Consider the following 14,236-nt stretch of genomic DNA (forward strand, 5'->3'; position numbering starts at 1 on the left):
TGATTATTGTTGGATGGGTGACCATCCAGGCCACCATGCGCTGTTGCCATTTTTCGGGGTGCTCTCAGCCTCGTGATCCCAATTGAGGAGCTATTCGACCGAATAGTAGCGGCTTCGGTCAAGAAAACCATCATAACGACCGGGAGAGCGGTGTGCTGACCCCACGCCCCTCCTACCCGCATCCTCCACCGAGGATGACACGGCGGTCGGATGGTCCCGGTAGGCCACTCTTCGTCTGAAGACGGAGTGCTTTTTTTTTAGAATGGTTACTGAACCGAGAACTTTGTATCTTGCCTTGAATATGATACACAATAAGCACGTAACAGTATCCAACAGTCCTTAAACATACATTGGCTAGCAAGTTCCACACACTATGGTGAGTAGAAGACTTGACCAATAACGTAATGCTATTAGAACCAAACAACAACACTACAATCAATTTTGAGCAAATATTCGGCGTTGGAGAGGCTGTTTTTCTTACGAATAGTACCATAGCGTCTTAGGAGAAGAAAGACAAAATCCTCAAATAAACAAGCAACTAAAAAAAATCACAATAGCAACAACTTTGTTACCCCATGAATGCAGCTCAAAGCCGGTCTTACCTCCCCTCCCACCTCCGCTCCTCCTTCCTTACCCACCTGTGGGTAAGGACACTGGTTCTCCAGACCTGTTCTATATTGTCACTGAGGTACACAAAAAAACATCCATCCACTGTAGATGCTCCGTTTTGGGCTTTGTTGGGCAGAAAATGATATGCCGTTTCAGTTCTGCAGAAATCAGCAGTATTTCTAGGAAATACCGACCACTGGAACAATAGCGAAATACTTGAGTCCTCGTCACGGAACGTTCAACACCATGCTATGGCCCTTGGCTACACCTCATAGTAGGAAAAGGCAGCAGCAGCCGGAGGAGTGGGCGATGTGACGGGGCGGTCGGTGTTCAATACGCTGGGGCACCGACTATCCCTCTGCTTCAAGCACTAGCCTTCCGTAGCCCGAGCATACAAAATTAGCGTCTGTGGAGGTCATGCAAATAAACTGCAATGCGCATGGGTATTAGGTACGTTTCAGGTGCATAAATATCAATACCGAACAGCGGGTTTCACGCTATCTACTCACATGTGGTGAAAAAACCACCAACAGCAAACTACAATTCACATCTACCCCTCTATGTTATTTCGCAACATACAACTGAGTAAAACTATGAACTAGTCTACGTTACTGTTATCGATAACGAATGAGCAAACTGTCAAGGTCGGAGCTCTATAGCCGGCCGCTGTGACCGAGTGGTTCTAGGGGCTTCAGTCCGGAACCGCGCTGCTGCTATGGTCGCAGGTTCGAATCATACCTCGGGTATGGATTTGTGTGACGTCCTTGGTTAGTTAGGTTTAAATAGTTCTCAGTCTAGGGAACTGATGACCTCAGATGTTAAGTCCCGAAGGGCTAAGAGCCATTTGAAACATTTTGAGCTCTATAAAATCATTTTTATCGTTTCTGTCGTATTTTTCCTCAATTTTACGTATTTTCCATAAATTTCAGAATATTACCAAATTTTTCCAGAATTTCAACGCATTTCACAAAATTATATGAGTTCAAAACACTGCTGTCGACGACTTCTCATGTCAACAAAACGTGAGATAGTCAGCAGCAAAAGTTTCGTCTTTTGTTTTCTCGATGAACGCGGCGTGCAGCGGAGGGTATCCTGTACCGTTACAAGCCATTTACTTTTCTACTCCACTCGCAAATAGAACGAGGGAATAAGACTCTCTGAGCGGTAATTTCTCGAGTCTTATTTTCGTGGTCCTTAACCGAAATGTGTGTAGGCGGCAGTATAAACCTTCTACAATCTGCTTAAAATGTTGGTTCTCCAAATTTTCCCGATGGCGTTCCTCGAAAAGAGCATCGCCGTCCTTACAGAGATTCCTGTTTGAACACCACCTGGCGAGTGTAATCCGGCTGGAGGAAAGAAATTACTCATCATGCAATGGGACTCTTCATACGAAATCAACGAGAAGCCGCCGGGCAGGTGGATGCGAAAGCCAGAGTACGACGGATATGATACGCGAGTTGTAGTGGTAATCGGGCGTTTTTCTCGTTGCGGCGAAATCTTTTCACGAAATTTAAATCTCCCACATACACACAGTGAGATGTTCATCGTAATAAAACGAGCTATATTACCGAATTTATAAAGTGATACATAGTGTAAACCTGACATTTAAATCTCCTCCGTGCTGCTACCTTAAGAAAAGCCGTAGTTGACGAGGCATCTGGCTACTTAAAGAGGGTTCGAAAGTGAGAAGGCATCCTGTGACATACGTGGAGCATGCTCGGATCATGAGGCAAAAATGAATATGCTCGTCCTGTGATGCAGGACATAAGACATAATAAGCTGATAAGAACAGGTGTTTTTCTTTACCTGATGAGAGAATACTTAATGGAAATATATCCTAAACCACACTGTTGTACAGGTTTTTCGCATGATGTATGAAACAGGCGAAATACTGTCAGACTTCAAGAAGAATATAATAATTCCAATCCCAAAGAAAGCAGGTGTTGACAGATGTGAAAATTACCGAACAATGTTTAATAAGCCACAGCTGCAAAATACTAACACGAATTCCTTACAGACGAATGGAAAAATTAGTAGAAGCCGACCTCGGGGAATATCAGTTTGGATTCCGCAGAAATACTGGAACACGTGAGACAATACTGACCTTACGACTTATCTTAGAAGAAAGATTAAGGAAAGGCAAACCTACGTTTCTAGCGTTTGTAGACTTAGAGAAAGCTTTTGACAATGTTGACTGGAATACTCTCTTTGAAATTCTAAAGGTGGCAGGGGTAAAATACAGGTAGCGAAAGGCTATTTACAATTTGTACAGAAACCAGATGGCAGTTATAAGAGTCGAGGGACATGAAAGGGAAGCAGTGGTTGGGAAGGGAGTAAGACAGGGTTGTAGCCTCTCCCCGATGTTATTCAATCTGTATATTGAGCAAGCAGTAAAGGAAACAAAAGAAAAATTCGGAGTAGGTATTAAAATCCATGGAGAAGAAATAAAAACTTTGAGGTTCGCCGAAGACATTGTAATTCTGTCAGAGACAGCAAAGGACTTGGAAGAGCAGTTGAACGGAATGGATGGTGTCTTGAAGGGAGGATATAAGATGAACATCAACAAAAGCAAAACGAGGATAATGGAATGTAGTCGAATTAAGTCGGGTGATGTTGAGGGTATTAGATTAGGAAATGAGACACTTAAAGTAGTAAAGGAGTTTTGCTCTTTGGGGAGCAAAATAACTGATGATGGTCGAAGTAGAGAGGATATAAAATGTAGACTGGCAATGGCAAGGAAAGCGTTTCTGGAGAAGAGAAATTTGTTAGCATCGAGTATAGATTTAAGTGTCAGGAAGTCATTTCTGAAAGTATTTGTATGGAGCGTAGCCATGTATGGAAGTGAAACATGGACGGTAAATAGTTTGGACAAGAAGAGAATAGAAGCTTTCGAAATGTGGTGCTACAGAAGAATGCTGAAGATTAGATGGGTAGATCACATAACTAATGAGGAAGTATTGAATAGGATTGGGGAGAAAAGAAGTTTGTGGCACAACTTGACCAGAAGAAGAGATCGGTTGGTAGGACGTGTTCTGAGGCATCAAGGGATCACCAATTTAGTATTGAAGGGCAGCGTGGAGGGTAAAAATCGTAGGGGGAGACCAAGAGATGAATACACTAAGCAGATTCAGAAGGATGTAGGTTGCAGTTGGTACTGGGAGATGAAGAAGCTTGCACAGGATAGAGTAGCATGGAGAGCTGCATCAAACCAGTCTCAGGACTGAAGACAGCAACAACAACAATATATATATATATATATATATATATATATATATATATATATATATATATGTGTGTGTGTGTGTGTGTGTGTGTGTGTGTGTGTGTGTGTGAGTGTGTGTATTTGACTAGGTCTGTAGCTGCCCCTTATGTAAGTATGTAAGTAAAGCTGTCCTATCCCCTCCTGTTCCTAATATGTCCATGACTATTGCGAAGACATGGCATATATATATATATATATATATATATATATATATATATGTGTGTGTGTGTGTGTGTGTGTGTGTGTGTGTGTGTGTGTGTGTGTGTGTACAGTTTACAGTATTGGTCAGGTTGCTCAGTTGTGTATGGTGCCTCATATGTAGTTCTTTACAGAACCTCACTCTCGAATATCTCTATCTCTCTGGTGTGTTCATGCGCGAAGGACTGTTTTGACCTGACACAAAGAACTCCGTTACAGCTAAATACGTCTCGTTGGAAAAAACTGTCAGTCTCTGAATCAGTTGCAATTAAGACCAGCCAAAGCACCTCTATTCAACATACCCATATTTAATATCATTGTTAGCTTCAAAGACCTTTTAAACGCTAATTCGGATGTGGCGATGATTGTATGCGACCCCTGCAGAGTGTTATATCGCAACTGGCTAGTCCTTAAGCCGGCTAAGTAGGCTCCGACGACAATTCATTTAGGATTACGGAAAACGCCTGACCCATTATCTTCAAGCTGGAAGAAGCCAACCTCCTGCTTCTCCTCTCCGGTAGACACAGTAAACTGGTACTGGAGTCCACAATAGCCGAGGAGAGCTTAGCGAAATTTAGTTATGTGGTCATGGGATTCCTGCTCCTTTGACCAAGTCGTAAAATTGCGCCATTGTTTTTTAGTGATCAGTTTTCTGATTAGTTTGATGTGGCGCACCACGAATTCCTCTCCTGTGCCAAATTATTCCTCTGAAAGTACGAAATGTGAAACCTACACCCTCAATTATTTGCTGGATGTATCCCAATCTCTGTCTTCCTCTACAGTTTTTACCCTCTGCAGCGTCCTCTATTTCCATGGAAGTTATTCCGTGATGTCTTAACAGATGCACTATGATCCGTCCCTTCTTCTTACCATTGTTTCCCACAAATTCCTTTCCTTGCCGATTCTGCAGAGAATCTCCTCAATCCTTACCTTATCGTTCCACCTAATTTTCAACATTCTTCTGTACCACCACATCTCAATCTGTTTTCATCTACTCCAGTTTTCCCACAGGACATGTCTTACTGCCCTACAGTACAGTGCTAAAAACGTACATTCTCGGGTATTACTTCCTCAAATTAAGACTTATGTTTGATACTAGTAGACTTCTCTTGTGCAGAAATGCCCTTTTGCCACTGACAGTCTGCTTTTTATGTCTTCCTTGCTCCAGCCATCATGGTTACTTGCTGCCTACGTAGCAGAGGAACTTCATCTACTTTTTGGTCACCAGTTCTGATGTTAAGGTTCTCTCTGTTCTCATTTCTGCTACTGCTCGTTACTTTCGACTTTCTTCGATTTACTGTCAATCCATTCAAAAATGGTTCAAATGGCTCTGAGCACTATGGGACTTAACATCTATGGTCATCAGTCCCCTAGAACGTAGAACTACTTAAACCTAACTAACCTAAGGACATCACACAACACCCAGTCATCACGCGGCAGAGAAAATCCCTGACCCCGCCGGGAATCGAATCCGGGAACCCGGGCGCGGGAAGCGAGAACGCTACCGCACGACCACGAGCTGCGGACTCAATCCATTCTCTATACTCATTAGAGAGTTCATTCCATTCAACAGTTGCTGTAATTCATCTTCATTTTCACTGAGTACAGCAATGTCATAAGTGAATGTTAACCCTGACATTCTTTCACCTTGAATTTTAATCCCACACTTGAGCCTTTCTTTTATTTTCGTCATTGCTTTTTCGACGTATAGATTCAACAGTAGTGGCGAGAGACTGCACCTTTATCTTACACCCTTTTTCACACCAGCACTTGGTTTTTGGTCTTCCACACTTATTGTTCACTCTTGGTTTTTGTACGTACTGTGTACTGATCAGCCAGAACATTACGACGACCTACCGAATAGATAACCGGTACATCCACCTTTGGAATGGACGCGATAAGGCCTTGGAAGATCGCTGGAGGGTATTGGCACGACATCTGCAAACACACAGGTCTTCTTATTCCCACGCGTAAATTCCTGGGAGGTGGAGGGGGCGATGAGCTCTCGTGCCACGTTTAGTTACATCCCAGATGTGTTAGATCGGGCCGGCCGAAGTGGCCGTGCGGTTAAAGGCGCTGCAGTCTGGGACCGCGAGACCACTACGGTCGCAGGTTCGAATCCCGCCTCGGGCATGGATGTTTGTGATGTCCTTCGGTTAGTTAGGTTTAACTAGTTCTAAGTTCTAGGGGACTGATGACCTCAGCACTTGAGTCCCATAGTGCTCAGAGCCATTTGAACCATTTTTTTGTTAGATCGGGTTCAAATCTGGGGAGTTGGGTGGGGGGGGGGGGGCCAGCACACCAACTGGAACTCGCCACTTTGTTTCTCGAACCACTCCACCTGCCTTGTGTCACGGCACATTATGTTGCTGAAAAGTGCCACTGTTGCCGGCAAACATGATCGCCAACAAGAGGGTGTACGTGGTCAGAAAGCAGGTTTAGGCGCTTCTTGGCCAGCAGGGTGCCTTGCACGAGCTCCATTGGATTCGTGGATGCCCACATGAATGTCTCCCATAATGGAGCCACCATCGACTTGTCTGTGTCCTGCAGTACAGATGTCAGAGAGCTGTTCCCCTGGAAGACGACTTATTCGCGTCCTCCCACCTGCATCTTGAGGAAGGTATTGGGATTCATCAGACCATACAGAGCTCACTGAGCCAACGTCTAGTGCCTATGGTCACGTGCCCAATTCCGTCGTAGTTGCCGATGTCGTGGTGTTAACATTGGCACATTCATGGGTCATCAGCTGCGGAAGCCTATCCTTACGAGTGGTCTGTACACTGCCCAGCATTAAAGTGTAATGTCTGTTCCGCCACAGATCGCCGCCCATCCTGTTTTAGCAGTCTGCCCAGCCTACGACGTACGAAAGCTCTAATGTGGGGAGGTCGCCCAACCCCGCGACCACTGGACGTGATTTCACATTCGTTTCGGCACAGCATTCCTCGATCACTCGACAAGTCGTGAGGTTTCCGAAATGCTAGTGCCGAGCCTCTGGGCCATCACAATCCGTCCTCGGTCAACGAACAGTACGCTTACAGGTACTACATGGACCTTGCGTGTGTCTGACTACCTGTCATTCCTCGCAAGATGAAGCTGCTATCGCCTGGACGGATTCATGTCGTTAGTAGATCGGTGGCCTTAAGACTCTGGCTGATCATCATTTATCACCCGTCATTTGTTACAGCTAGCCCCGATTTTTATCAGGACTTCGAAAATCTTGCACCATTTCACAATGTCGAACGCTATTCCCATGTCGACAAATGCTATGAACATGCCTCCATTTTCTTCACTCTTGCTTCCGTTATCAACAGCGACGTCAGAATTACCTCTCTCACGCCTCAACCTTTTTTAAAGCCAAACTGATCGTCATCTAACAGATCCTCAATTTTCTTTTCCATTCTTCTGTATATTATTCTAGTCAATAACTTAGATGCATGATCTGTTAAGCTGATTGTGCGATAATGCTCCCACTTCCCAGCTCTTGCAGTCTTCGAAATTGTGTGGATGATGCTTTTCCGAGAGACTGATAATATATCGCCGGTCTCAACCCTTGTACAAACCAACATGAATGGACGTTTTGTTGCCACCTCCCCTTATGTGATTTTAAGTCATTCAAAGATGATTCCAATTCTGATTCTAATACTGGATCCCCCGTCTCCTCCTTATGGACTCTTGTTTAGTCTTATGTCACGTCAACAGGTAAGTCTTCCCCTCATAGAGACGTACAATGTACTCTTTCCACCTATAATATAATGTAGTCTAAGTGAACTCTTCTCGTATCTCCCTGTCCATAGGTTAGAGAAGTGTGATGCAAAGACAGGGTTTCAGTTTCCTCTAGATAAGTGTGTGTGTTCATTTTAATCGTCCTCGTCATATTTTTAATTTACTTGACTTGCATATGAGGGACACCGTATTACATTTTGGAGACTCAGAGAGTTGACTCCAAGTTGTTGTGATTGTCACACCTGAGAGACATGATAGCTAGGGGTCTTTGGGAGCGGACAGGGCTCGTCTCCTCCAGTTTTGTCAGACTTTCATGCGTTCGCGGCTGAACTACGGGTGCATGGCATATAGATTAGCGAGGCCTTCCTTTTTGATGATCATTGATGTTGTCCAACATGAGAGGATTTTTCTGGCCGTGGGTGCTTATAGGACCAGTCCCAAACCCAGTCTCTCAGCTGAGGCCAAGAAACAGCCATTCACCATCCGGCAACAGCTCGTCATGGTGCAGCAGGCATGCTAAGTTCCTCATAGCTCCAACTTCACCTGTATGCCATAACGTTGCTCTTCCGCCTCTGGAACGCCTTTTAACCAACTGTCCACTAGCGATAATGCCATCTGGGATTCACTTGCACTGTGTGCTGGAGTCACTTGGTGTGGAGCAGGTACAACCCCAAATCCAGGATTTTAACCGTCTGCTGCCCTGGTTACTGCAAACGCTCAGCGTCATTTTAGATTTAGGACAGTGCAAGAGAGATTGCACTCCTGCTTCTGTCTTCAGTGCGATATTTTCTGACATTTTATATGAACGCCACAACTATGTAGCCTTCTTTACGGATGGGTCCAAGCATGGGGACTCTGTTGGTTGCTCTGTCGTTCTCCCAGATCGTGTCCTCAAGACCTGACTGCCTCCAGAATTTATTTTCTTCGACGCAGAATTATATGCGATCTTGAAGGCACTGGAGGAGATGAGACGTTCTTCCAGTGCTAAGTTTCTCGTCTGTTCCGATTCGCTGAGTGCCCTTCACTCTCAGAAACGTTTGTACCCAGCGGATAAAGCAGTCCGTAATATCCAGGATGCCCTCCTCCAATTACAACGACTGGGGAAGGAGGCGTCTTTCTGCTGGGTACCAGGGCACATGGCATTGCGGGAAAGGAGAGGGTGGATCTAGTAGCCAAGGAGGCGTGACGTGATCTTCAGTTACTTCAGTGTGACGTCCCCCTGCATGCTACCACCTCCCTGTTAAGGTACAAAGCCATGTGCTAAAAGGAAGACGAGTGACTAGAAGAGGTAGACATTAAGCTCTCTGCAGTAAATCAACAATTCGACTGTTGCGCACCTCCTTCCAGCCACGTCGACGGGACGAGAGGTCCTTCTTACTCGTCTTCGCATAGGCCACAGCCCTATGACACATGGCTTCTTACTCTGTCTAGAGGGTCCTCCAATGTGTGGTGCCTGTATCGTGCAGATCACTGTGCACCACATTTTGTTGGACTATGTTTTATTTTCCGACCAGCGGACCGCGGTGAATTTGCCGACAGATCTGCCCCCTGTTTTAAGCAAGTTATGTGAAATGTCCAACATTCCTCCAAAGATTTTAAGGAGATGGTTTAACGAGTAAACAGGGTGACTGGCTGACCCAAGTTTTTTGTAAGTGGTCAGCCAGTCACATTTCCCTGTGCTTTTCTTTTAGCTCTCCTGTGTTGTGTTTTCTCTGTGTTTTAATTTCATTTGTAGCTACTTCCCCTCTTTCTAAGTTGTTTTATGGCCTGTGAGATAGAGTGAGTGTGTGGTCATTTCGAGTGCATGAGTGGGCAACAGATTTAGAGTTTATCTCCACATTAGCTTGTTTTAATGAATGTAAGGACGCTGATGACATCGCCACTGCGCGCCTATAAGATCCAACAAAACAAACACACACACACACACACACACACACACACACACACACACACACACACACACGCGCGCGCGCGCGCGCGCGCACACACACACACACATAGATACACTGCCAGCAGGTCAGTATCAAAAACAGCTTCATTCAGTTAGTGCTAAGCGCCGCAATAACAGGCCATATAGAGGCATACGACACTTTGACAGACGAGGATAGTGATTTTGCTTTCAGCAGATCATACACAGCAGGATGTTGACAATTGGTTACATGTCACTCAAAGTGGTATGTCTAAGACGTGGAGAAAGTACAGAGAGATGGGAAATGTGAACGATAGACCTCGCTGTGGTCGTCTTCGTATGACAACACCAATGAAGCATCCTTCCCATCAACTGTCGGCTCGCAGGCGTCCAACAACAACAGCCACAAATATTGGAAACGACTTCTCCTAGGAAAAAGGGATTCGTATCTCAGACCAAAAAGTGCGTAGAAGAGTGCATCAGTGTGGTCTTCATTCCAGAAGACCAATGAGAAGTTTTGAACTGAACCAAAGGAGCCGATGCAATCGAAGGACCTGGGCTCTAGCACATCGACATTGGACCGTTGCAGTATGGAGTAATATCATGTTTGCTGACGAAACCAGGGTTGGTTTGCGACTGGCCACTAGACGATTTTGGATTTGAAGAAAAGCTAGACGACACCAGGAACGTCGATACTTTCAGGAAGTTCATCCATTTGCAGGTGGAAGTGTTCTGTTCTGGTCGGCAATAATGATATGATGTCGGACCCCTCTAATTCCCATCTGCAGCAATGTGACTGGTCCCCAATACTTCCAAGAGGTCCTACAAACTATTGCATGCCCCTAGAGACGTGAAGTCGATGAGAAATTCATGCTAATCGATGACAATGCAAGACCTCACCATACTCTCCCCATAGATGCAACATCAACCGAATGCATTGGCCAGCACAGTCCCTAGACATGAATGCAATTGAGCAAGCATGGAACCTATTAAAGATGGCCATTGTACAGCGTCCAAATCCACCTGACAATTTTCAGGACCTCCATGAAGCTGCCACTGAAGAGTGGGACATCATATCCCAAGATAAACTTGTTGGTTTCATCCTCGCAGAGTGGAAGAACTCATGCGACTGCAGAGAGGACGTAGTCACTGCTAAAGACTGATAATCATCATCATGAGATAGAGATTGTCACTGTTTTAGTTTTCGGGATGTACACTTACAAAAGAGACTGCTTTGTTTTGTAATGCTTTTTTGTAAGTAACCAAAATTGATCTTATTCTCAGACGAAATTATGATTATTTTGTTAATAAAGTATTGTACAAACTTCAGTGGGTGTACTGTAAGAATTCATTGAATTAAATTCTGTGATATACCAAACGTTTGTTGAAGTGTGTATATTACAAGTCTTCTCCTGCGCCTTCCACCAATTGTTGGTGCCTTTACCGTATACTCATAAAGTCTGTATGTGGAGGATGGCAGCGTCCTCACAGTTGATGTAACTGGTGGACGGTGGCAGTCGTTCCAGAGCCTTCGGCCCCCGCAGAGCGCGTGACGCAAGAGGAGCGGCTGGAGCTGAGCGAGCTGCAGAGCTTCCGCAACTACAGCCTGGAGGTGCGGGCCTTCACCAGGAAGGGCGACGGCGTCCCCAGCCAGCCCGTCTTCTGCACCACTCTGGAGGACGGTAGGCGTCTCTAGCCCTACATTCCGCAGATGCAATCGTTGTGTTCCCCACAATAACCCAATAAAATAAGTCTTCCTTACAATAAAGCAGAGCCTCCGCTTTCCCTGAGGATCAGACTGCTTAGTACCTTCGTTATCATTACCTTTATTACCAATTCTGTGTCATTCACCAGCCACAGCTGGACAGACAGCGTCAAGATACAACGTTATCAAAATACCAGGTGATCAAAAAGTCAGTATAAATTTGAAAACTGAATAAATCACGGAATAATATAGATAGAGAGGTAAAAATTGACACATATGCTTGGAATAACATGGGATTTTATTAGACCCAAAAAAAATACAAAAGTTCAAAAAATGTCCGACAGATGGCGCTTCATCTGATCAGAATAGCAATAATTAGCATAACAAAGTAAGACAAAGCAAAGATGATGTTCTTTACAGGAAATGCACAATACGCCCACCATCATTCCTCAACAATAGCTGTAATCGAGAAATTATGTTGTGAATAGCACTGTAAAGCATGTCAGGAGTTATGGTGAGGCATTGGCGTCGGATGTTGTCTTTCAGCGTCCCTAGAGATGTCGGTCAATCACGATACACTTGCGACTTCAGGTAACCCCAAAGCCAATAATCGTACGGGCTGAGCTCTGGGGACCTGGGAGGCCAAGCATGACGAAAGTGGCGGCTGAGCACACGATCATCACCAAACGACGCCCGCAAGAGATCTTTCACGCGTCTAGCAATATGGGGTGCAGCGCCATCCTGCATAAACATCGTACGTTCCAGCAGGTGTTTACAGCCAGGCTGGGGATGGTGCGATTCTGTAACATATCGGCATACCTCTCACCCGTCACGGTAGCGGTTACAAAACCAGAATCACGCATTTTCTCGAAGAAAAAAAGGCTCGATAATGATACATATGGTAAATCCAACCCATACCGTGAATTTCTAGTCGTGCAGTGGAGTTTCCACGACAGTTCTAGGATTTTGGTAGCCCAAATTCTGCAGTTGTGGGCGTTGACAGACCCTCGGAGCGTAAAATGAGCATCGTCGGTCCACAACACGTTACTCAACCAATCGTCATCTTCCGCCATCTTTTGAAATGCCCACACCGCAAATTCCCTCCGCTTCACTAAATCGCCAGGTAACAGTTCATGATACCAATGGATTTTGTACGTATAGCATCAGAGGGTACGCCTCAGTGCCAACCAAACAGTAGTGTATGGAATGCCGATTGTCTCAGCAGCATTACGCCTTGTACTCGGTCGGCCACTACGGGGTCTATCGTCTAAACAACCCGTGGCTTCGAACTTCGAAATCATTCTCGCCACAGCTGCATTTGTCAACGGACCTTTACTCGTTCGAATCCCCTTCCTATGGCGATAGGATCGTAACGCTGAACTAGCACATTCCCCATTTTGATAATACAGCTTCACTAAAATCGCCTTTTCAGGTAACGTCAACATGCTACGACTGCTGGCGCATCTGATTCTCTCTCTCATTACAGCTCCTTTTATACACGATTGTCATACGGAGTCACTGACGTTTTGCTGTCCAGCGCCATCTGTCCGACATTTTGTGAACTTTGTTTTTTTTTTGTTCTAATAAAACCCCATGTCATTCCAAGCATGTGTGTCAATTTTTCCGTGATTTATTCAGTTTTCAAATTTGTACTGACTTTTTGATCACCCGGTACATGAATACAACTCTACTGTGATAGTAATTTAATACCGCAACACGTATTTAAGTTATATATTAGATTACAATAATATCACAACAATAAATAGATACAAGTATATAATGAAATTAAATGTAACGGTTGCTGTTGGAGTCATGGAACTGAGCTGCAGCTCAAGTAAACACTATGCTATTACTGGAGAAGAATTCTTCAATATTGTAGAAGGGTTGCTCTTTTAGCTTACACAAAATATTACTTTTAAACTGCTCCCATGGTCAAGTCTGAACGTCATCAGGTAGAGCATTAAACAGCTTTAGGGCCACCATTGGGAAGCGGTTTTGTGTCTTAGCTAATCGACACCTTGGCATTTCGATACTGTCTTTGTTGCGAGTGCTGTATTTGTGAACTTCATTTCTCTCTCTGTAAATATCATAGTTTCTCTTTATGTGGAAGAGGCAGTTCGATATATACTGGCTGCAAACAGTCAGAACTCCTAACCTGGTGAAAATTGGTTTACAGTGGTGTGTTTTTTTGCCTGAAGTAATGATCCTCATTGCTTTCTTTTGCAGTAAAAGCACATTCTTGCAGCCTGCAGAATGGCCCCAAAGCAACAGCCCATAACTAATGTGGCTGTGGAACATTGCAAAGTGCACAGTTAGCAGGTACTGTTCTGGTACTATACTTTTCAGTTTCCTCAAGAGGTACAGGACCCGTGAAAGTCTGGGACATACATGTTTGGTGCGCTGTTGCCAGGTTAATCTGTTATCAATGAGGAAGCCCAGAAGTTTAACATCTGCTGCGTTACCCAGTGCTCCAGTATTTCTGAGGCTGCGTATCATCCTCTGACTTTTATCTTCATTAATTTTCATTTCGTTCGTGATAAACCAGGCCTTAGCCTCATTGAACAAGACTTCTGCTTGTTGGACTGCCTGTACAACATTCTCTCCTTATGAGAACAAGGCTGTATCATCCACAAACTGCAAGATGTGCCCATTGGAGCCTATGACGTTTACGAAGATAAGGAACAGGAGGGGCCCTATTACCGATCCCTGTGGCACACCATGCTGTAGCTTCTTCTCATCTGATTCAGCTCCTTGCACGGAGACAATCGGTCGTCTGTTTCTCAGGTAGGATTCAAGAGTTTGCAGGACAGATCCCCCTATACCATATGTT

General features: G+C 44.7%; 1 protein-coding gene across 1 annotated transcript in view; it reads left to right on the forward strand.

Moving 5' to 3' along the window:
* The window catches only part of LOC126455790 (Down syndrome cell adhesion molecule-like protein 1 homolog), a 64,273-nt gene that overhangs the window by 37,478 nt on the left and 12,559 nt on the right, over window positions 1–14,236 (forward strand). The window contains exon 5 of the mRNA XM_050091552.1: window positions 11,219–11,383. Within this exon, the coding sequence (XP_049947509.1) occupies window positions 11,219–11,383 (165 nt within the window). The remainder of the gene's footprint in view (window positions 1–11,218; window positions 11,384–14,236) is intronic.

Source organism: Schistocerca serialis, chromosome 2 (assembly GCF_023864345.2).
Source record: "Schistocerca serialis cubense isolate TAMUIC-IGC-003099 chromosome 2, iqSchSeri2.2, whole genome shotgun sequence".
Classification (NCBI taxonomy): Eukaryota; Metazoa; Arthropoda; class Insecta; order Orthoptera; family Acrididae; genus Schistocerca; species Schistocerca serialis.